This window comes from Ctenopharyngodon idella, chromosome 24, assembly GCF_019924925.1.
Source record: "Ctenopharyngodon idella isolate HZGC_01 chromosome 24, HZGC01, whole genome shotgun sequence".
Classification (NCBI taxonomy): Eukaryota; Metazoa; Chordata; class Actinopteri; order Cypriniformes; family Xenocyprididae; genus Ctenopharyngodon; species Ctenopharyngodon idella.
The window spans coordinates 28047130-28072749 of NC_067243.1; the positions used below are offsets into that span (position 1 = coordinate 28047130).

Sequence of the window (25620 nt, forward strand, 5' to 3'; positions counted from 1 at the left end):
CTTCTGAAGCGAAGAAATGCATTTGTGTAAGAAAAATATCCATATTTAACACGTTATAAAGTAAAATATCTAGCGTCCGCCAGACCGCCTTCTGCATTCAACTTAGGAAGAAAGCATAACTGACGTTGCATCAGTTACGTTTTTTTCGTAAGTTGAATAAGTTGAAGGTGTAGGACGTAGCATAAACGCATATGCAGACCAGACAAGTATTTTGGCAAATGTCACTTTTTTTAAAAACAAAGACCAAGCTTCTGTGCACATACACACTCAAACACGTAAACCTATAGATTAAACATGTAAATGAACGGCAAGAATGCGTTAAAGGTATTCGGTTTTCAGTAGGAAAGGTGTCATTTAAGTGGCCCCTAAATTAATAATTAAAAATTTTTACAACACAAGTGATTCAATCAAAAAACTATTTTAGCTCGATAATAATTTTCCTATTGTCACTGTGAAGCTGCTTTGAAACAATATGTATTGCGAAAAGCGCTATATAAATGAAGATAAACGTTTTGAACTGGGAGAGGCTTTACACTTTCTTCATAAGTTGAATACAGAAGGTGGTCTGGCAGAAGCTAGATATTTTACTTTATAACTTGTTAAATATGGATTTTTTCTTACACAATAAGCATTGCTTCGCTTCAGAAGGCCTTTATTAACCCCCCCATTCATCATTATGATGGATGAATGTGGATGGATGTACTTTCTTCAGCGCATACTCGTTGGTCCCGTTCACTGCCATTATAAAGCTTAGATGCGTCAGGATATTTATTAATATAACTTTGATTGTGTTCATCAGAAAGAAGAAAGTCATATACACCTAGGATGGCTTGAGGGTGAGTAAAGCTTGGGCTAATTTTTATTTTAAAGTGAACTAATCCTTTAATTGCAGAAAAAAAAAGATGTTTGGTAGTGACGTTACTTAAAGTTACACACAGATTTTCAGACTTTTGAACACATTTAACTCAAAATGATGGTAGATATCTACTATGAAAGAGAGGCTATGAGAGGACAGAAATATTTCTTGATCAGAAATGCAGGGGTGTGGTTAAAATCAGTCTCAGCCTATGGACTAAAACATTCACTGAAACTTTATGTAATAAAAAAATAATTGCGGGAAAATTATATTTTTTTATTACGTAAAGTTTCATGATACAAAGAAAATATAAAATATTTATTTTTTTAATTTAACTTTTTAATTATATATATATATATATATATATATATATATATATATATATATATATTTTTTTTTTTTTTTTTTTTAGGGGTTAGGCTTCAGGACAGCCACCTCCCAATTGAAAGTACCCAATAAATTATGATTTTATATTAAGCTTACAGATATTTTAAATATCTTAGTAAATATCTAAAATTTAAATATTTAATTGCTTTTTAAATGTGTTTTTGGTTGTGGGACAGCAGTTTGCACCAACTCTGTAGAATGGCCCATTTAGTTGTCTTTTTCTGCTCAGACGGCTAAACCGCCCTTGGAATTTTAGAAATGGGAGAATTGTGTTTGTCTTCATGAAACGCTATGTAGGACACTACTGTTCTGTAGCTGTATGTCAACCAATAGTGAATACTACAGCAGATATTTCATCAAGGGTCCATATGGGTAATACCTGAATATAACTTTACATATAAATTCACAACAACATATATATCACACGTCTGCTGTATATATGAAAAACTACTGAGAATATAACTAGGCTACAGTAGATCATATATCATTACATTGTCCATCTGATCCAACTATCTGTAATCTGTATTAGTAATTTTTCATTTCACAAAAACACAGTCAAATGCAACTCAATTGTCTATGTAGGCTATGCATGAAGACCAACATTGAATTATCTACAGATATTTAATCCTTAGTGCAGCTCATTATACTATCTGATGTCTTAATGTAACGTTTATATTAATTTATAAAAATAAAAAACTCATCGTCTATAGACGGGACTAATGTGTAAGTTTCGAGCGTCGATTTAATGATGTTTTTCGCCTTATATCCTCCTCCTCTACTGTTCGCATCAGGAACAACAGAAGAACAAAACCGCTGGTTCGTGTATCTGAGAATCTGCCTGCTCCAGATCTGCAGCATCCTCAAACATGGAAAGACGGGTACCGTATGACGTTGTATAGCACCGCCTTTGCATGTTTCAACAAGGTCCTGTAAGCGATTGTAAAAGCTCTTCTTGCACAACCTACTGGCATTCAAACGTCCAGTGCGAAGAAATCTTGTTAGTTGCAGTTATGTCAGGAAGAGGCAAAGGCGGTAAAGGGCTTGGGAAAGGAGGAGCCAAGCGTCATCGTAAAGTTTTGCGCGATAACATCCAGGGAATCACCAAACCCGCCATCCGTCGTCTCGCTCGCCGTGGCGGTGTCAAGCGTATCTCCGGTCTGATCTACGAGGAGACCCGCGGAGTGTTGAAGGTGTTTCTGGAGAATGTGATCCGCGATGCCGTTACTTACACCGAGCACGCCAAGAGAAAGACCGTGACCGCCATGGATGTTGTGTACGCGCTGAAGCGACAGGGACGAACCCTGTACGGCTTCGGAGGTTAAAAACCTAAAATCAAGAAAAACTACTCAAACCCAACGGCTCTTTTAAGAGCCACCCACTCTGTCACATAAAGAGTCCGACGTTTTAACCGTGTCGACCACACGTGTCACTATAAAAAGACTTGTTTTCTGAATCCAGCATGAACTTCACCAAAGTTAAATAAACTCGTAAATAATGTTTAACAGCAATGCATCGAGACTCTAATGCAAAAACATTTGTCGGCTCTTCTTTGACAGCAATGATTCCCAAAATATTAATGTTGCTTTAAATAGCGCACGAACACCATTTGTTTTTGTATTAAACAATCTTTATTAATTTAATAGATACTGTGTTTTACAAAACGAACAAAAGGGCATTAATGTGAAAATAATAGCAAAGTTAGCAGAAGTGGAAATGCAGAAAACAAAAATGTTATTTTAGACAAAAGGTTGTTTTCAAAGACGTTTGTAGGAAAAGGTGTTTGTAAAGGTGGTCTGACCATTATTTTATTTCCTCCCAAACTCCCTCAATGGCTCTATAATTGTGTTAAAATTACATGATGGTTCACGATATTTGTCTAGAATCGCTTGTTTTCTCAAACTAATAATAAAAAGAGCGGGAAACGAAACCAAGGAAACAGTCAGGGTGTAGTTCAAACATTGAGCGGTTGGCGGCGGCGCATATGATTGGCCCTCATTCCGCTCGTGATGCTTTGAGTTGTCCAATGAAATACGAGTTTATGGGTTTGGCCTATTAAAAGAGGCAATCAGATAGTTCCCGTTTCTCTTTGAAAATTAGCATAGGGCAGTTAATAAATTCCTCTGTATCGCTTCTGTTCTCACTTTGTTAAGTTTGTGAACAAACAGCATTATGCCTGAACCAGCAAAGTCCGCGCCTAAGAAGGGCTCCAAGAAGGCCGTCACGAAGACCGCCGGTAAGGGAGGAAAGAAGCGCAAGAGGTCCAGGAAGGAGAGTTACGCCATCTACGTCTACAAAGTCCTGAAGCAGGTTCATCCTGACACCGGAATCTCTTCCAAGGCGATGGGCATCATGAACTCTTTCGTCAACGACATCTTCGAGCGCATCGCCGGTGAGTCGTCTCGTCTCGCTCACTACAACAAGCGCTCCACCATCACTTCTAGAGAGATTCAGACCGCCGTGCGTCTGCTGCTGCCCGGAGAGCTGGCCAAACACGCCGTGTCCGAGGGCACAAAAGCAGTCACCAAATACACCAGCTCCAAGTAGAGATTTAACCGAGACTGTCAGCGACCCAAAGGCTCTTTTAAGAGCCACCTATCTTCTCGTTAAAGAGCTTTTGTTGTCCGTAGAATCAGTTGCCAAGTAAATGTTAAGTATCGAAACTTCCATGACTGTAATTTGATCCGAGTCTAATCCAAAGCTAGTTTTCGTGTTTATTCAGCGACCTGTTTTCCAAAAAGTATGGCAGTGTGGTTTAAGAAAGCTATTTAGTTTACTTAAGATTAATTATTGCTGGGTTATTGAGGTAATTGAATGAAGAAATTTAAAGCGTTAGTTAACCCAAAAATGAAAATGTCACTTATTACTCACCCTCATATCGTTCTACACCCGTAAGACCTTTGTTCATCTTCGGAACACAAATTAAGATATTTTTGACGAAATCCGATGGCTCAGAGAGGCCTGCGTAGACAGCGTTGGTACTTTCTCTCTAAAAATCTATAAAGGTACTAAAAACGCTTTTAAATCAGTCCATGCGAGTACAGTGACATGACGAACATGAGTACAGAACGACATGAGGGTGAGTAAGTGACATTTTCATTTTTGGGTGAACTAACCCATTATGTCTAGTTAAACTCATTTCCTTGCATTATATTTGGGAAAAAGAAAGATCACCCAGGTAAGTTATAGGGGTTTGGGATGAAGAAGAAAAAAAAAAAAATTGATGTTGGACAAATTATTCAACACTCATGTGAAATCTCAATTTTAGTTCCAAATCGTGTACTTTTCCCACTGTTAAAGCACTTCAAAACTTGAGCCCATTAGTAACTGTTTCTACATCATGAGAATGTAATGTTCATAACGCCGCATTCACACGGGGCGTCGGCGTTAATGCTTCTCCTTTACTCTGAATTGGTGACATCATGCGTTGCCGAACTGAATTGTAGGTTCCATCGCGTCGCGATGCAAGTGGCAGAAGTTGAAGATTTCTCAACTTTTCAAGCGCCAACGCAGGCGTCAGCCAATCAGATCGCCATGCAAACACTCTACAGCAGTCGCTAGCCACTGGCATTCATGCAACACCGGAAAGTAAGTTGATTGGCTGTTATCGCTATAACGGTTGCGTCAACACAAGCTTCAGACACGCCCTCTGTCAAGCGTTGACGCTGACGTCCTGCGTGAATGCAGCGTTACTGTAGACAGGAGCATTTGGGTTTGGTCGATTTCTGATTCATTTTACTAGTCTCCGCTAATAAAATTATTTTAGCGAAATTCACTTGCCAGTAGGGTGTTTTTACAAGTCTGATAATAATTCTTTCAATTTTTGGATTTCTCATTGTCAGCTTATACGGACTAAAGCCCTGCAGCTGTCTGAATATGTTATTTTTAATAAAGTATCTTCCAGCTGACCTGTCAGATGATGATGACTGCAGCATCTACGACTGAAGGACAATAAGAAGAACTCTGAATATTACACAGCTGTCACTGTACTGGAGCAGCTATGATGCTTTTTAAATAGTACTTAACCCTCTGGTTGTGTTAATGTTATCGCAGTGGACTAAAACTTACCATGTGTGGTAATGTTGGAAGGATGAATAGATATTGGGTGCCGACAGTTCAGAATAGGATGAAGTTAATCTCTGTGAGAAGAGGCTTACAATCATTCAGATCCAAAGAAATACAAAACCTGTGCTAACTGAAAGAAATCAAGTTGACAAATATTGGTAATAATATAGCATACTGAGAGGTTTACAAGCAATTTTGAGTATGCCGGTCATTTTTGACCTGGAACACCACAAGTGAGACTTTGTACCATTTTGTACAAAAAAGCATTTCAAAACAAACTTCCTAGTTAAACATTAAAGCACACTAGTGCGAATAATTGTGTAGAATATTTTAACATTTTATTTAATTTTGAAAAAATTACCCTTATAATGCTTGTTTCAGTCCCTTTGTTGTGCGTTCTCGGGGCAGGTTTATGTACATTGTAAAAAATATTGCCTTGGTTTTGACTCAAAAAAAAAAAAAAAAAAAAAAAAAAATAATAATAATAATAATAAATTAAATAAAATTGAGGCAACTATTTGCATCAGACTTTTAAGTATTTTGAACTCATCTAATTTGTGTTTGACCAAAATAGCCTTTACATGTCTTCAACATGCACACTTAAGTAATTTCAACTCAGTTTTCCTTGTAAAAACAACTCAAATTCAAACTCAAAGGGTTTCTCCCTTCTCCCACTGCGCTCCGGGAGATAAAATCTATGTTTTTGGCGGGGTTCTCCTGGTAAAATTCTCATTCCTGGGGCTAAATATCATATTATTTGGGGTCGCTTCAATTCGCGGCAACAGTGTAAAAGTAGCCCAATTGCGCGGGAAAACCGCACACTTGACAACACTGAACAGCTGCTCATTCATTAAAGCATTTCATATGATGCGATGTGCTACATCCTAACGTCAGGCTCCATTTGTCACCACAACGGTAACTCCCAAAACTCCCAACATGAAAAAAAAACCTTTCTAAACCCCACCTTAATAGAACATTAAACAATAATAAATCTTCTACTTATTTATCTTGCTTAAAACACATAAAGATAAACAAATTCAACATTTTCTCTTCCAGTTAAATCCCATGCAAAGCATTCTGGGAACTAGAAATCTCCTTACCCCCAGTAAGTAGTTAATGCTAATTTAAATATAATATTGAACAAGCAGCAAACATCCTTGTTTTGAGTGAGTGCTTCCATTTCAGCCAAGCGGCAACCTTCTTCAGTTTCTAATGAAGCCAATACGGAAGTGAATTAAACTGCGATTCATCGACTGGCCGCTAGGGACAGGCTCCAAAAGAGAGCCGAATCTCATTGAGTCCCATGTTAAAATAGCTAACTTTATAGCAGAAAAAAAAAAAACATGTTTACAGTTGGTACAAATTGTGGTTTTGGCCTATACTGTTAATGTTGCCCTTCATCACAACTCTGAGGGGGGTGATTTTTTTTTTTTTATAACTCATCCGTTTAAATTATATCAAGTCAAGTTCTGCATAATTAAGAGCGTGGTCATTTGAGTGACAGGTCAATTGCCGCTGCAGTCTGTGAGCCGTCACTTTACCTCAGCTAATTCCAGCCGCTGAATTTGGCATCTCTGCTGTGTTTGTGCTTTTTTCTGAATTATTTTATACAATTATAAAATAATATGGTTTGCTGCGTTAATGGTTGAGACTCGAGACAGATGTGTGTCTGTGTACATGTGCATGCATGCGGAAGATAAACAGAACACACGTTGTTGGATCGTGGCATTGGCTAAAAGTTTTGTTCCTGAGATTTACTACAATGACAATGGCGGGAGAATATTAATTTGTTTGTGAGAGTCTAATGTACTATCATTTACAGTTTTACATCATAAACGCTGCTCAGGTTGCATCATTTCTTGAAGAACGATGATGGAGAGCAGATCATTCAGAAGAAATGTGATGCAAACAATGGATAATATATCTATTTCATGCATTTAATGCTTTTGTGGACAAAAAGTACTGTTTTTTTGTTTTGCAATGGACAATTTTCATGTTATTTCCACACTCGACACAGATTAATTACTGGTGTTGGAGCATCTCTATATCGTAAAAAAGACACCATAGATTGACAGTAAATCTTTAGAACTTTCTAATGATATAACTTGTTATCTTTATTAATATTTTAGATAGTATAGATAGATAGATAGATAGCTCCTTTGCCTGCTAACATGATCACGTCAAGCTAGGCCGGCGGGCGTGGTTTAAGCAACCAGTCACCTCGGTTCCAACCACGTCCCGCCTCTATGGCCATTTTCAGTTATCCGGGAGTGACGTGCGGTAACGCGGAGCTAAGCTGGCAGCGGCCTCATTTACGCTTCAAAAATGCTATTCAGAAATCTACGGGTGACGTCACGGACACTACGTCCATGTTTTTTTAGTCTATGATTTCAGCAGCAAAACTAAAAAAAATCCACGACTTTTCAAACAAGGAAATAAATTAAGACAAGTTTTCGGCAAGGTGTGAGCAGCACATCGCTAGTGCACATCTGAGTGCAATGCTCTTGCCTACGAAGACTAAAGTTTGACGAGATCTCGTTGGTATAAAATGCAAAGAGCAATAAATTGAGAAGGTGTCAGATCGAGAGACTGAACATACAGGAGAAAAGGGAACTTCTTGTACCCTAAAACTATCAGCAAGTTCCTCTTTTGGGCATAGCCAACACCAGTAAACCACAAGAGCTATTAAAGCGAATCTGCACTTTATCACCCTTGTATTTACATATGCCAATGGAAACTTTTAGACAATGTGTGCATGTGTGAGTACAGCTTTAGGAAAACACTCTGGTCAGCAATGTAACCCTAAAAGACACTTCATGAGAGAAACAGTGTACATTTGCCATAAAAGAATTGTGTTTTGTCATAAAATCATAAAAACATAAAACAATAACTGATTACAATATAACTTGATTCAATGATTGATTATGGGCAAGAAAAACATCTTCATTTTCAATCTTCACTCAAAAATATATGATTTCTATAAAAATATAATTAAGATGTTAAAACATAAACATTAATCTTCTCATCAGTTTTAGTCCTTAAACTTCTTTAAAAGAAAATATCTCCCTTTGCACTGAACTTTGAGCGTTGTGACTTTGCAGATGTTATTTATGCTCAAACAGCAACATTACACACTAACTAAAGTTAAAAAAGTCAAATCATAATCAACCACCCCTTTAAAGTCCCCGTGAACCTGAAGTTGCAAACTACTTTTCTCCAGTGTTGTGACATATTTCCAAGTGAAACAGAATATTCAATAGAGGGTGGGTTTTAACTTTAGCGCTCTCCCTCTCCATCTCTCGCTCATAGCAGACTAACGGTTGGAGGGGAGTGGTTTAAGCGTTTTCAAACCAAGCCGTCAAACTGACGTCATCAGAGAAAGAACGCCATTCCAAACCGGAAGTAACTTTTCAGATTTTGATTAAAGATTATCACGACAAACATTTTTTTTTTTTTTTTTTTCTGTGTATTAACTTGCAAGTATTAATTGTTCACCTCAAGATTAGTATTATGTGCTAACAAAGTAAATAGGGTCAATTTTTATTTCATGATGACTTTAAATAATGTTCTTAGTCTTTCCTACCTATGACGGGAGGCCCAGAGAGAAGCCGCACGTTTACCTTGAGTGAAATGCCAGTTACGGTTTGTGTAAATATACTACAATAATGTCCAGAAAAGGTTTAATTCTTTTCATTTTAATTATAAACAAGCCTGAAAATCACTGGGACTCTTATTTTGGAATAGCTCTGCTTCTCTACTTCCAGCTGCTCATTCAGAAAGATTAGGGAGGCAAAATATGCACTTTTACAACCATCTAAACCATATTACAATATTAAAACCATGAAGGAAACATTGCCATAATTCATAAACAGTATAAAATCATAAGTCTAATAATGACTAATGACTTATTGACTTTTGTGTTTTGACTTTCAATGAACAATGTTCATGTTTAATAAAATCATAGCCTTTTGAAGTTAAATACTCACAATTCCTGTTTTTCCATTTCCGCTTATTTTAAGACCTCTTAAAATAATTAAGACTTCTGTTATACCATTTTGGTCCCAAAACTCTGAAGTGATATGTGAACTACCTTGTCCTGCACCAGACATATGTGATATATCAAAATATTTTTTTGAGAGTAGAAGTGGCAACTGTTATCAAAAAAAAGCTAAGGGTGCGTTCACAGGTTTGGTTAAAATGAACTCTGGTGCGATTGCTCTGTTAGTGCGGTTCATTTCAGTTAGTGTGAACGCTGCCATCCAAACCCTGGTGCACACCAAACAAGCGGACTGAGAGCGTTGAAATTAACTCTGGTCTATGCTGTGTTCATATTTCAGTTGAACCACACCAAAGACATCTAAACAAACCAAAAACAGGACATGATGTCACAAGATGTGACCCTAAAATGCAGAATGCTCAAGCATACCTGGTTCTTCTCATCATAGTTGTGATGTTGTTTATTACAGTTCAGTATACAGGCATCGGAAATACTGTCTCCTTGCAGCAGATCTTTGTTTGTGTGTAATTCCAGCTGCTGTTTTGACTCCTTTACACATTTTATAAACTCGTCGCAGCTGGTAAAAAAAAATACCATCATATATGCGCATTTAGCCCAGAACACAGCACTGTTTTGGATGTTCAGCAAGTTCCGTCGCAAAAATGTCATAAGAACTGTTTATTTTTAAGTTTTAAGTTTTTTTATTTTACTGTTTTATTTTTTTGTTTGTTTGTTTTGTATCTTTAGGTTTGTTGTTTAAAATGACAGTGTGAACGCTAAGTGAAACACAACTAAATGTCAAAATCATTTTATTTTTTGGTCTGGACCAAAAGAAGCAAGAGAACCGAACTGAACACACCATAACTCTACATGGCTTAACATTTTGGCATGGTTTACTTGGTTTATTAAAAGTTACATCCGTTGATGGGATTTCAACCCAAGAACATTAGAGCGAAAGCATGATTTATACCACATATTAGATTTTGCTCTCCCACCTCCAAAAATCACAATTCCTGGTTGTCACTCCCCAAAGTTATATGGCCATAAAGACTTCAGGCTGAGCTCCGTTGACCTGGCATAGTAAGCAACCAACGAAAATCCACATAGCAATGCTTTAAAACCCCTCAGAACATATTTGTAACGGGCTGACAACCACACACAATCCTAGTGGGGTAGTGGGTTTTTGCATCAACAAGCACTTCTTGCATTTTTCTTTGCAGAAAGTGTTAACAGTGTATCTTCTTGCTGTAGGGCAGGGGTTCCCAAACACATTCCTGGAGCCTCCCCAACACTGCATGTTTTCCATGTCTCCTTAGTCAAACACACCTGATTCAGATCATCAATTCATTAGTTGAGACTCCAAGACCTGAAATGGGTGTGTCAGAGGAGACATGCAAAATGTGTAGTGTTGGGGAGGCTCCAGGAATGTGTTTGGGAAACCCTGCTGTAGGTGATCCATGCATCCTGGTCATGTCTCCAGCTCAGTGTCATGGCCTGCCAAAGTTCAGTCATCTAACTTCAGGCACACTCAACAATTCAATCCCCAGACTCAAGAATCGCAACAGCACCACAGGAGTGAGTTGTTTTTGTTAATAATAACTTTTAATAATAGATTTTATTTAAATACTTAAAAACTTACAGTTGATTTTGAAAATGCAGCAAAAAAAAAAAAAAAAAAAGGATGAATAAATCAATAAATAAAAATCTCACTTCCTAGCGCAGTGTTGGTGTTTTGGCTATAATTTCATGGGTCGAAATCCCACAATAATATTTAAAATATCAGTAAGCTTAATATATATAAAATCATCATTTATTGGGTACTTTCAATTGGGAGGTGGCTGTCCAAAACCCTAACCCCTAAATTTCAACTTGTGAAAATTATATTGAAATCATTTTTGCTATTTTTTTTTCCATTGTTGTTTTTAAAAATATATCTTTTTTATGTTTTATTTTTATTTTTAAATGTGAAGTTAAAAAAAAAAAAAAAAATCATGAAACTTTATGTAAAAAAGTGTGTCCCGCTGTCACGATTGAGTCAACTGCACCAGATCTCCCGAACCGCCAGAGGGAGACGTCACCGGAGTATTAGTTTACATTGGACTTAATTTCCCATACACCCACATACCTGGGACTGATTAGTCTTGCACCTGCCACCAATCATCTCCACGCACACTCACTATAAAGCTCTCACTCACACTCAGTCCTTTGCGATGTCTTGATTAGCCACGGTTGTCATTTCTGAGCGTTTATTCATGATTGTTGTTTTGTTGCTGACTTGGACTATACTTTGGATTGTGATTGCTGCCTGTCCCGACCTCTGCCCGTTCATTGTTTACCCCTGCCTGCCTCGACCCTTTGCCTGTTACTGTTTATGCTGTCTGCCGCCTGCCACAACCCTCTGCCTGTTTCCTGGTTTATGTCATCTGTATTGTCTGATTTATTGAATAAACTGCAAATGGATCAATACACTTCTGACTCGTCACACCTGCATTTTCATGTCACTACTGAAACAGTGTATGTTTTAGTCCATTGGCTGAGACTGATTTTAACCACACTTCTACATTTTGTGTCCCTCCCTCTCATAGCCTCTCTTTCATAGTAGATAGGTACCATCATTTTGAGTTAAATGTGTTTGAAAAATCTGTGTGTAACTTTAAGGAATGCCACTACCAAACACCTTTTTTTTCTGTAATTAACTGTTTTGGGTGTTTTTTCAATAAAATTTAAATTTTATGTGTGTACAACAGTTCAGAACTGTGCTAGCTAACCATGTACTGGTTATCTTTTTTGAGCTAGGCTCAAAAGTATCTAAAATTGTCACTACAGAAACCATTGTTGTTTTTGGGGGGTTATTTGATCAAATTTAGTTTTTATGTGTGTATAACTGTGCTAGGTAACCATGTGCTGATTATCATCTTTGAGCTCAAAAGCATCTAAAATTGTCACTACAGAAACAGTCACAACCCAAAAAAACAACATCATTGTTTTTTGGGGTTTATTCGATAACATTTATTTTGTGTGTGTGTGTGTGTGTGTAACTGTTCAGAACTGTGCTAGCTAACCGTGTGCTGATTATCATTTTTGAGCTATAGGCTCAAAAGTATGTAAAATTGTCACAACCGAAACTTCACCACATGTTTTGTTTTTTGACTGTTTCGGTATTGACACCATTGTTTTGGTAGTGACAAAAGAGAACACATTATCGTTTATTTGGGGGAAATAAACAAAATTTTAAAAAAATTTTACAGTTATGTAAATCAGTTAAAATTCTGAGTTAAAATCAGTTAAAATTCTGAGTTAAAATTCTTTAATGTGATGTGGTGGTTGTAATGTGATTACTGTCACTACCAAAAACATGGGATGTTTTGTCAAAAATAAAGTATCGACTTTAAAGAATTATCAACTAAGATGTTATTATAGTGTTTGGTTCAATGTATATTCAAACTAATGAATCCTTAACTTTGAAATCAGTATGATAAACTTTCTGCCTTTTACAAAGATTGGTTTCAAAATACAACAAATCTCAAATTACACTTGAAATATTGTTAAAATTGTAATTGTTATTGATTTACCTGTGAAAACTTAAAAAAAAAAAAGCAAAAAAAAAAAAAAGCAAAAAATATATTTACAAGGTAGATGCAAACAAAATCATAATAGGTCAATGTAACCCTTCTTATTAAATTATTTATTATTGTGTTTCGGTAGTGACAAATTTGGGGAGAGGATGAACTGTACAATTACTAGAAATGTGTACCTTGGCTATGATACAATTTGCATACATACAAAATTTGTGGAAAAAGACATTTTTTTTAAGACGTTTCCAGCTCTGACTTTGAACCAGTTCTGTAGAATGGCCCATAAAGTAGTTTAATGTACTGCCACTGAAGCTCTGTCAACCTTTTTTCTCACACAGTAAAATGGCTATTCCCTAAATTTAACCCCTTAGCATTCCTGTAAAATGTGCATGCTATTCTTGAACCATTTGGTGTATATGCAGCCTGGTCTCATTGTTAATACGTAGGTATTAATACGTAACTTTCAAAGACACAAAACGTACATTTTTGTACGTTTAGAAAGGTGCTAAAACGTACAATATTGACGTAATTATGGCACTAAAACGTAAAAATGCTTACGTTTTTACAGCGAAAAAACGTAAAATATTTACGAATCTTATCATGTCTTAAAGATATATGTATAATTTCCCTTTTATCGTTTTGTAGATAAATGTAAGATCCCTAAACCCCATCCCGAACCTAAACCTACCCATTTTATACAGAATGTTAAAAGAATAAAACATAATGTGCAGAAACGTGTAGGAAAATGACAATTTTAGTAAAAATATAGCATTAAAACGATATTTTGAGCCAATAATCCTACACCTACCCCTAAACCTACACATAACCATTTCTTTAAACTACCTACTAATATAAATAAAAGGATGACAGACAAACAAGCGTAATCACAATAATTTATTTTTTGCGAAAATGTCAAAAGTGGTACCAAAAGTAGTTCAAATGATGATGAGTTCCAGTCACAGTCCTCTCTGGCGGTAATAGTTTTTTATAGGGTACAGAGCAGAATTTAATTCATTAATCCATGAAAATATGATGAATCCGGCTTCTCTCTGTGAAGGCGCGACACTCATTTCAAATGTCAATCCACTGAAACACGGCATGTCGTAATCTGTGACGAAGCAGGTGAGAACCAATGAGCGTTTGATATCAGTGCCGTAAACCATGTCGTAACGCTTCTCGAGGGTGGCGCTACTTTCAAATTTGAATCATAACGAGCGCGAGCTTTGACTGTGACGGTCTCTGTTGCTAAGAATCAAAATGAAGATCGATGGATAAAGGGCTGAATTTGGATCTGTTCCTTACAAACATATGGATTCTAAAGATTGGGAGTACAGCGAACAAATAAAATTTATGGGATTTGTGAATTTATGTTGTTTTGGTGTATCTTATGGTTGTATTGTCAGTCGCTGCATAGGAGAAAACGCCTTCTGTGTCTCACAGCAAACAAACTAAATATTACAAAATGGTTAAACAATTACAGAAAATGTATTCATAAGGTTTTAAATTGTAGTCTTGTTTAACATTATGTAATCCTCCGAAACGAACAGCACAAGTCACGAACAGAAATGTTATTTCATATTAAGTAGATGAGTAAACTGCTTTCAATAAATTCGACTAAAAACAACATGAAATCATTAAAGCCACGATTTTAATATTAATACATGGGAATTCATATACATTCACATTTTACGTATGATTTACGTTTTTATTGCTGTTAATACGTAAGTATTTTTACGTTTTAGTCCTCTAAATACGTCAATGTTGTACGTTTTTGTGTGTATAAAAACGTAAGTAAATGTACGTGTGGTAGAACCACAATTTACGTAAAAATACACACGTATTCTCATGAGATCACGTTGGTATATGCATGGTTTTGGTCTCTTTTAAAAGGTATGTGTACCGTGGGCGGTACAGTGGAACGCTAACATGTTAAAGAGTTAGTTAATCCAAAAATTTAAATTCTGTCTTCATTTAGGCCTACTCACCTGTGTTGTTCTCATATGTCACACATGCACATACATTTGAACTTCCATGTTTATTACAGTATGTGTGTTGCTCAGTTTGTCATATAAAGCTTTGTCTCTTCAGAAGACTTGGATTTTGCTGTTTAACTCTCTTTTATTTGTTAATGAACTCGTGAAAATACATAAGCTAAGATTTCTCTCAAGTTTATTGTCAAGTACATTAACCTGTTCTCACTCCACTGACTCCCAGTTGCTGCCAGATTTAAACTGAAGCCTTTGATGCCGACTTTCAGGACCGCCACTGAAACCGCACCTCCCTACCTCAGTTCACTCCTATTGTCCCTCCCTCAGCTCCTCATTGATTCATCACTGATGCACCTCCATACCATGAAAGATGTTTGTTTTTGCGCCTGTTGCTGATGAAAGTCTGGATGGTTTTGTCTTTGGGACTGAGAACTGGATTTCCAACTACAGCACACATTTCCACTGTCTTTTGAACCATCTAAGATGACCCCGACCCAGAAGATGCAGCATCTCTGCATAGAACAGGTTTTTCCTTGTGTAACAGAGATTCAAATTGCATTTCTTGATCCAGCGGCAGACTTTATTAAGTGACAACAGTTTTCCAAAGTACTCCTGAGCACATGTGGCTATTTTTATCACAGTAGCATGACAGTTTCTCATGTAATGCCGTCCACATTCAGTGGAGGTCTCCCGCCTTGTCCTACACAGCCTGAGATTTCTCTGGATTCCCTGAATCTTTTCGCAATATTATATATGGCAGATGGTGAAAGACCTAAATACTTTGCAATCTTGCATTTGATAAATGTGATTTTTGAATTGTTTGACAATTATCTCATGAAATTTGGCACAAAGTGGTGAGCCATGACCCATCTTTGTTTTTTTATATACACACACACACTGCATGCTTTGCCACACAAAAGATCATACAAAAATAAATGTCTTTTTTGTTTTTGTTTTAAATAAACTAGTCAATCAGAAATCTGACTGGCTGTTAATATTAGCAAAGTTAACAGGGACAGTTTCTAAAAGGTGAATCAGGTACAGCACTAGGCTTGATTAATTGGGTAATTTGCATTATTAAGACAAAATTAAAAATTGTTGGATCCTTAAAATCCATGATGTTCTCAAAATCTCACTCCAACCAGCCAAACAAAGATGGAAACCCTGATACTGTTAGTTCATGAATAAAATAACTCTATCATTGTTCAATCAGTTTTAAGAGCAAAATTATATCCATTTAAATTCAGCAGTGTCCAAAGTATGTTGTTTTAGGCTGAGACCTTTTCTCAGTTTTGGATTAGGGTTAAAGAGAGATGGTGTATGTTTGGTTTTACGTGCGAGGCACAAAACATCAATCTTAAGGAGGCAATGACATAAGAAATGCTAGCGTTGCAATACAAAGTTTCAAACATTGTCCAGAAAAGTACAAGCTAGAACAAGAAGAGAAAAAAGAAACCGTGATAATAAGTTGTATTTAAAGTAGATGTTTAATAAAGAGAAACAAAGATGACGATTTACATTTTCATGGTGTACATCAGCTTATGAAAACGTATTTAACAAGTTAAAATATTAATACTTGAGTGATGAAACGTATATAATTATTATTATTATTATATGGACAGATCATCTGCTGGCAGAAGATGAGGGCCAGACAGGAGAGTCACAGACTCGGATCCTCCGGATGGTGTTCGTGTGTTTCAAGCTGCCCAAAACAACAGCTGTATGAAAGCCTCCTCACGCCCCTCACTAATGCTGAATTCATTAAAGTCACCTTCAGGCTGTTTTCTGAACACACAGCGGACGCGTTCAGGCTTTTATCAACTTTTCCATTAAAACTATCCATCAAATTTACACGCGGCTTTTCCCCGTGGCTGATGCTCGCCTTGGATTTGGTCTGACGGAGGCAAAAGAAACATTTCCTCTTCGCGTATTTTAGTCTCCAGTGAAAGCTCAGAGCCTCTGCTCGGTGCTCACTTTGTTTTGACTGTGACAAACTATTTTACCGCTTCAGTTTTGTCCCAAATGTAAGAGAAGAAAACACAAGCGAGAGGAGCTCGTGGAGGCGCAGAGACACCGAGCAGAGCGGGTTGAGTCTATAAGGTTCTCATGTGTTATTTAAGAGCGCAGCGCCGCTCGGACGCTATCATTGTTCAAGCCAGACAGCGTTTGATACAGCACAGATCCGATTCGAGAGAGATGGCAGAAACCGCTCCAGCACCGGCTGCTGCAGCCCCGGCCAAAGCGCCCAAGAAGAAGTCAGCTGCGAAAGCCAAGAAAGCAGGTCCAGGAGTCGGTGAGCTCATCGTCAAAGCCGTGTCCGCATCCAAGGAGAGGAGCGGCGTGTCCCTCGCCGCCCTGAAGAAAGCTCTCGCCGCCAGCGGTTACGACGTGGAGAAGAACAACTCTCGCGTCAAGATCGCCATCAAGAGCCTGGTGACTAAAGGCGCCCTGGTGCAGGTCAAAGGGACCGGCGCCTCGGGCTCATTCAAGCTCAACAAGCAGCAAGCCGAGACCAAGAAGAAGCCAGCCAAGAAAGCGGCTCCTAAAGCGAAGAAGCCCGCGGCCAAGAAACCCGCTGCTGCCAAGAAGCCCAAGACCGCAGCGGCAAAGAAGCCCGCCGCAAAGAAATCGCCCAAGAAGGCCAAGAAACCCGCCGCAACAGCCGCTAAGAAGGCGACGAAAAGCCCCAAGAAGGCAAAGAAGCCAGCAGCCGCTAAGAAAGCAGCCAAGAGCCCCAAAAAGACCAAGGCGGCTAAACCTAAGGCGGCAAAGCCTAAAGCCGCCAAGCCTAAAAAGGCAGCGCCCAAAAAGAAATAAATTCTTCACTGTTTTTCCTCAACGGCTCTTTTAAGAGCCACCTAATAACTCTGAATAAAGAGCAAAACTCCGATGTTACTGATTTGACCTGCAATTTCAATAGCTAATGGAAGTACATTTTTGTAAAAGCTTAAAATCTGTTAACATGCGTGTTCTGGGCGCAGTATTTAAATCACAAAAAAGCAAAGGAACATTCTACAATGCTTGACATTTAATTGCCTTATGTACTTACTGGTTTTAAAAGTTGAAATTCAGTATACACCTGCAAGCGGACAAGCCCGGAAATTTAGTATTAATGCTTGGTACAAAACTGTTTAATTTATATATTTATTTATTTTAAATAATAATGGCGGGCCTCGTTTACCCTTCGAGGTGAAAAAAAAAAAAAAAAAAAAGTTTTGGAGGGAAGTTAAGTGATTAGATGAAAGTCTTAACAGGCTGTAAACCAATGGGCGACTGGCACTGTTGCAACCGGTTTGACCCCCGGATTCACAGACAAGGCTTAAGCTAGTCCTAGACTAAAATGCATGTTTGAGCTGTTAACTGAAAGTAATTTGCACTGACATATCTTAAAGTACGTCAGCGCCATTGTTTTGTCTTGAGATGCACACAAGTGATGTTTTTTTTTTTTTTTTTTTTTTCTAAGGTACATTTATAAAAGCTACTTAAATGTCCTAATAGAACCAAGGCCAAATCCTGGCTTAGTCTAAGCCCTTTCTGTGAAACCGGGCCTATATCTTGGCAAAGTAAATTATTTGTAAAACTTATGTTAAAATATTGTTTCACCACTTTAGTTTTACTGACAATGTTTTACACATGCTGACTGTGTATTTAGAAATGCTATAAACTATGACAGAGGTTATTAATATTTATCTCAATAACCTTAATAAATAATTAACCTTACTTTATTGAGGTTTACTGGTGTTTTTATTGAGGTTTACTGGTGTTTTTACTCCGCTCCTGTTAAATAATAAGGAGGTTCCTAGTTCATGGAAATTATCAAATATTATTCCGGTACATAGAATATCTAATGCCACTCAGTTATTGGGAGCATTGGTTGTTGTCAGAGGAGTTTTCTCATCCCTTACATTCTCAATCTCAGTCGTTACCATCAAGGAGAAAACCTCGGAAGAGTAAAACTGTGTACTAGATGTCGTTTGTGCCAACATACAGTTAGAATTTTAAATGTTGAGACATGAATATGAGTAGGTGTGGACATGGATGGATATATTATATATGTACACATGGGAATGTCATTTTTTAATTGTTTTGTTTCTTTTTTATATATATATTGTTGTGTTGCTGTCCTCGTGTATGGTGTATAGTGAAGCCAAAGACAAATTTCCACTTGTGGACAACAAAGGAAATAAACTCTTTCTTTCTTTCTTTCTTTCTTTCTTCCTTTGTCTAAAGTCTATACTGCATAACCCGGTCACTAAAAGGGGGTGGGGTTTGGAGGTGTGTGTTGGAGGGAAGTTCAGTAATTGGCTTGAAATCTTAACAGACTGTCAACCAATGGGCGACTAGAACGTTCGCTTAAAGGCAGTACCTCGAAAACTCACTACTTCATTCTCTTAGCGTTGTTTTGAAAGAACAGTTACTTAAAGTAAAAATGAGCGGCAGAGGAAAAACCGGAGGCAAAGCAAGAGCGAAAGCCAAGACTCGCTCATCCAGGGCTGGACTGCAGTTCCCCGTCGGCCGTGTTCACAGGCTTCTCCGCAAAGGCAACTACGCCGAGCGCGTCGGTGCTGGTGCTCCTGTTTATCTGGCGGCTGTGCTCGAGTATCTTACCGCTGAGATCCTGGAGTTGGCTGGAAATGCCGCTCGGGACAACAAGAAAACCCGCATCATTCCCCGTCATCTGCAGCTTGCGGTGCGCAACGACGAAGAGTTGAACAAACTTCTGGGCGGAGTGACCATCGCTCAGGGCGGCGTGCTGCCCAACATCCAGGCTGTGCTGCTGCCCAAGAAGACCGAGAAACCCGCCAAATCCAAATAAACGGACTCAAATCTGTCTTATTGAAACCCAAAGGCTCTTTTAAGAGCCACCCACTTTTTCTGATATAGTGCACTTTTCTTTAATTGTTCTGGAACAATTATGTATCATGCACCAAATAGACTAGCTACTAATACAAACTATTCTCTTTTAAAGTGGACATAACTACATACAAGACAGGAAATACACTGGTATACTTCTATTTATAAAGCCTTATCAGGGTTATTACCTCAATATCTTCTAAAATTGCTGAAACTTAAAACTAATACATACAACTAGATCTGATTATATCTCTTTGATTTTATCTAAAAAGAAAACTACTTATGGTAGTTTTTGAATTTACTGCCCCAAATGATTGGAATGTGTTACAAGCTATTGTATGTCTGCGCATTTAAAACATATTGGCGAGTCCTTTTATCTGAAAATGTTTAAAATTGTGTGTGTATGTATGTATGTATATATATGTACACACACAATTGTACTGTATATGTGTTGTAATGTATGGTTGTTTTTCAGGAGATCTTTATTCTTTTGCCAGGCTGTTACTGAAAATAAGAACCTGTTCTTAATAACTTTCCTGGTTAAATAAAGGTTAAAAGAAAAATGAAAAATAATTTAACACCATAAACGCAGTTGGTTGATTTAAAAAAAAAAATCGGCAAATTACCCATCAAAACAGTCAAATATACGATTGCAAATACAATAGCAGCAACAAAGTGTTACAAATGCATGATAATCCCTTGTTTGTTTGATAGAGATGTTTTTTTTTTCTCTCTCTCTCTCTTTTTGGCTAGTGTGTTCTGTTTGGTTGTAGTGCTTTTATACAGATGAAGCGATTTTGTTTGAATCCGAGATATGTACAACCATTAGGAATAAGGTGAATATTTCAGAACAAATAAATACAGCATGTGAGTAAAAGGCCTTTGGGTGTGTGTTACACGGAACAAAGTATTAAACAGATCAAAGCACATTGAGCGGGAAACCCTCTGCTTGTTTGAAAAGAGGGAGCGCGCAGTCATTGGCTAGCAGTCATAAGCACACGTCACACATTAGCCAATCACAAGCCTCGGCACCCTCGCGACACTGTGAGCTCGTGGCCGCGCAATGCCTTAAAAACAGGCGTGTAACAGAAAATCGCATTTCCAGCTCAAGCAGGTTAGAGTAAGAAGAAGACTGCAGCAATGGCAAGAACCAAGCAGACCGCTCGTAAATCCACCGGTGGTAAAGCCCCGAGGAAGCAGCTCGCTACCAAAGCCGCCCGTAAGAGCGCTCCAGCCACCGGCGGCGTCAAAAAGCCCCATCGCTACAGGCCCGGGACCGTGGCTCTCAGAGAGATCCGCCGTTATCAGAAGTCTACCGAGCTGCTGATCCGCAAACTGCCCTTCCAGCGGCTGGTGAGAGAAATCGCTCAGGACTTCAAGACGGATCTGCGCTTCCAGAGCTCCGCTGTCATGGCCCTGCAGGAGGCCAGCGAGGCTTATTTGGTTGGTCTGTTTGAGGACACCAATCTGTGCGCCATCCACGCCAAGAGGGTCACCATCATGCCAAAGGACATTCAGCTGGCCCGCCGCATCCGCGGAGAGCGCGCCTAAACCCGCATTAGTCACATCAAACCCCAAAGGCTCTTTTAAGAGCCACCAAAATTACACTGAACGAGGGAGTTTCCAGTTTAACGCTTAATATGGGTCGAAAGTTGCATTAACACTACCTCAAAATCTACAATTACTATTTATTAATAAGAAAAATTAAGATTTTGAAGCGTAAAATGTTCATTGTATTTGTTTTAGTATGCCTTTCAGAAATCGAGTTGATTATATATTTAAATGAATAATGTTTGTACAAATAGTAAAAAAAAAAAAAAAAAAAAGTATAATTACACAAAGTTTTTCACAATTTTTACAGACGCTAGGACACATTTCTCAATATTTAGGTCACTTTTGCAAAACTCTTCACACAGTGAGCACAACAGAAGTCTGTGGGCTAAACTGAGGATCAATTATCATTGCTTTGGCACAAAATGCATTCAATGACTACATCTCTCAAATTTCATGAATTCTTTTTTCAGAACAACTGCTAAAACTCTTTGTACGTACAGGCCAATTTGCTAATGCTTACATACTGTTTTCAAAACTGTTAAACTTAAGTTCAAAACAATAACATAATACAAAACTGAATAAGACAGAAATTTGCTACATTTCTACAGTAATATAGTTATGAAATATATTCTGAATCTAAACAAATCAAATACTATCAAAACAATTAGATGAAACTGAACACCTACACAAGCATTAGTCTTTCAATTTCATTACCATCAATTCAAAAGGGGAAACTTAGGAATAATTTTGTTCTGTAATGTAAACATGGATCATGTAATATAAACTGCAGTGAATAAGCAGTAGAGAGTGTCATTCTTGTTTTGTAAAAAAATTTTAAAAGAAAACATTGTATAATGCTAACTGATGTTAGTGTTTTTAGGTCGATGTTTTATGAGTGACAAAGTGTGTTTGCTCAGTGAAAACCTTTGCTAGTGTTCTGGAAGAATGAGTTGATTTGAAACATGTATGAAGTGTTTTGGTAGATTTAGTGCATTTTGAATGTGAAGTTAACCTCTGTGCCAAGATGAAAGTTGGTTAGGAGAACTGTGTGAAGAGTTTTGAAAAAGTGACCTAAGTATTGAGAAATGTGTCCTAGCGATTGTAAAAAACTGTAAGACATTTCTTGAAACCTTCACCCATTTCCTCAGCATTAAACACATATCCAAATCTTTAAATTACATTTACAAAACCCCCTGACTCTTCTGGCAAAATCAGTCGCCTCAAAATCATTTCACCTGTTCTCAAAATCAAACAATGCTTTCAGATCAATATATTAACACTACAGATCATTCCTTAGACACCACATAAACAGCATCCAGAGCAGCTGGTTTGATCACATCATTTTTGAGCCGTTGTTTGTAAACAATGATAACTGTGTTGTAGTTGTGTTTAATTTTGCCACTTGTGTTTACTGTTTTCTAACACAAGTGCATCACAGTGCGAGTGGGTCAGAATGTGTTTAGAGTTTTGCAAAAAGAGTGCACGAGATGTGCAAACAGCGTCTGTCTTACAGAAAGACTGATTTTTTTTTTTTTTTTTTTTCTTCGATAAATGGGTCTAGGCTGGGCCATTGAGCATTTGGTTCAGGTTCAGGTTAGTGTTTTAGCAATTGTGAAAAAAAAAAAAAAAACTCATTTTTATACAGTTTTTAACCAGTGACCTTCTACCCAGGTGTTTGACACTTCTTTTTACAGTTTTTTTTTCAACTGCTTATACACAAAAACCTTACTTGTCACACAATTTCTGAAACCTGACACTCAAACACCAGAGCCACACACCAGTTCTGCAAAACCATACACTAATCCTCGGCCTTCGACTCATTTTTCAATTTCATAAAACACTTTTTGCAAAACACAACACATTATTCTCTACATAACACACACAAATCTAACAGGAAGTATCTTGATTTTCTTTTTCAAACACAACCAATCAAAATGCCACACTAATTCATCAGTGCCTCACACGAACTCCTCACATGTGCAAACACTCATTGCAGCAAATCATGGCTTTAGAATAGGCCTATAAATAGGCCAAAGGTCAAGTTTTAGGTTTTGCCCAGCTTATCTGTTGTCTACTTGCTTCCATACTCATTCTTTCTAAACCTTATTGAGGTTTTTTTTTTTTTTCTCCACATGGTGCTGGAAAGTGCATGATCGTCATCCCTTTGTCAACATAACACTTCTCCAGGCAATGGAGAAGGCATGTGGAGACACTGACGCTGCCTCCATCCAAGGTTGGATACGCAAGAGAGAACATATACCCAAACATCTCGCCCACCAAAACACACACACACACACACACACACGTTGGGTTTCCATGTTTTATGGGGACATTCCACAGGCGTAATGGTTTTTTCCTGTACAAACTGTGTATTCTGTCCCCATACACTAACCCTACCACTAGACCTTCACATGACATTCTACTATTTTTCAGAAAACATCATTCTGTATGATTTACGTATTGCTTGTTTCCTCATGGGGACTTGCTGTAAAAAATGTCCCTACAAAGTCAAAAAACATTTGGTCCCCTACCAGGACACACATACACACCATTCCTTTGGAATATTCACCTTTTTCAAATGATGCTAGTTTTTTTTTTCCTTTTCTTTTTTGGTCCAACTACACATGGTTGATGTATTTCTTTTCTTTCGTACTGTGCAATACTGTATTCACAACCACAAATGCTTACAGTAAAAAAAAAAAAATAGTTTGGTTTCAGTCTTGCTTTCATGCTTACCATGAATTTTTCATCTCAATGCCAATTACTCTCAATCTTGTACAGAAATGTACATAGGAGCTCATGAAAGAAGAGCTTTAGGTTTTGAATATTAGTGTGTATATGATATATCCAAAAATATAATATTATGGTAAATGTGTTTGCAAAGTAAGATAAATGTTTGCTTTTGAGAGGTGTTTGTGATATTTTGAATGCAGTGCTTCATTTTGCAAGAGATGTGAGGCATTTTGCATTTTTGTGTGCAATTCTTGGATTTGTGTGTAAAGTTTTGAAAAAAAAAGAGACAAAGTTTTGAAAATGTGTGTAAGCAGTTGAACAAAACTGTATCTTCAAACAGTCTGCCGAAACATGTACAGTTGGCTACTTTACAACTCTTTTGAAATAGTTCAGTCTAGACTAACACATTTCATTGTCATTCAGTATCTCTGTATATGATATGATGATATTATAATATTCTCTTTGTAAATCTTATAAAATAAATCTTATAAAACTTGATTTTAATGTTTAACAAAGGACAGGCCTCGTTAGATCAGTGTTAGGGTTAAATCATATTGTTTTGTGCTCGAACCATATTGAGGAGAGGGGAGGGGCTTGTTGCGCCTTGTGACGCGGCGTTGGTTTCTCTCAGGTCCTGTAAGCAAATGTAAAAGGCCGCCTAGAAACGCTCATGCTCCATTCTTTATCATCATTTGATAGAGTTGTACTAAACATGTCTGGAAGAGGCAAAGGCGGTAAAGGGCTCGGAAAAGGAGGCGCTAAGCGTCACCGTAAAGTTTTGCGCGATAACATCCAGGGAATCACCAAACCCGCCATCCGTCGTCTCGCTCGCCGTGGCGGTGTCAAGCGTATCTCCGGTCTGATCTACGAGGAGACCCGCGGAGTGTTGAAGGTGTTTTTGGAGAATGTGATCCGCGATGCCGTCACCTACACCGAGCACGCCAAGAGAAAGACCGTGACCGCCATGGATGTTGTGTACGCGCTGAAGCGACAGGGACGCACCCTGTACGGCTTTGGAGGTTAAACTCTTAAAATCAGGAAAAACTACACAAATCCAACGGCTCTTTTAAGAGCCACCCACTCTGTCACATAAAGAGTCAATGAAAATTAAATTTTTAAGAATAAAAATAAGCGTCACTAACGAGTTTATAAACAGCGTACAGTGTGTATAGGAACTATCCGTACCTTTCCTTTCCGTTTTATTTAAACGACAAATGATACCTTTTGTGTTACACGATGTTTAGCGATGTAATGAACTTTAAATATTGTATTTCACAAAATAATAAAAAAAGGCAAGTTAGCTCAGAGGAGACCAAAGTTAACATAAGTGAAAATAAAGCAAACATTAACGAAGATGATATTTAGTTCACCCAAATGGGTTTATATTTATTATCCCTGTGGTTAAATGGTTCAACAGTTTTGTGAATGAGGCTCCGATCAAAAACTGCTTTTAAAGGGTGTCTGACTGTTAATGGTCTTTTTCCTTCAAAACTCCCTCAAGGGTTTCAAACTTATAAGATGGTTCACAATAGTTGTCTAGAACCGCTTATTTTCTCAAACTAATAATAAAAGAGCGGGAAACGAAACAAAGGAAACAGTCATGGTGTAGTTCAA

The 25620-nt window shown here is 37.8% G+C and overlaps 4 protein-coding genes across 4 annotated transcripts in view; all 4 read left to right on the top strand.

The window, feature by feature from the left end:
- LOC127506886 (histone H2B) overlaps positions 1-25620 on the top strand; it is a 95011-nt gene that overhangs the window by 68760 nt on the left and 631 nt on the right. The window lies entirely within an intron of this gene.
- LOC127506899 (histone H2B) lies at positions 3405-3903 on the top strand. The gene has a single exon (XM_051883742.1). It carries the CDS (start codon positions 3413-3415, stop codon positions 3785-3787), a length of 375 nt encoding a protein of 124 aa, XP_051739702.1. The 5' UTR covers positions 3405-3412; the 3' UTR covers positions 3788-3903.
- On the top strand, positions 16452-18590 carry LOC127506799 (histone H1-like). The gene has a single exon (XM_051883629.1). It carries the CDS (start codon positions 16972-16974, stop codon positions 17680-17682), a length of 711 nt encoding a protein of 236 aa, XP_051739589.1. The 5' UTR covers positions 16452-16971; the 3' UTR covers positions 17683-18590.
- On the top strand, positions 19267-19732 carry LOC127506864 (histone H2A). Its single transcript, XM_051883700.1, has one exon. It carries the CDS (start codon positions 19295-19297, stop codon positions 19679-19681), a length of 387 nt encoding a protein of 128 aa, XP_051739660.1. The 5' UTR covers positions 19267-19294; the 3' UTR covers positions 19682-19732.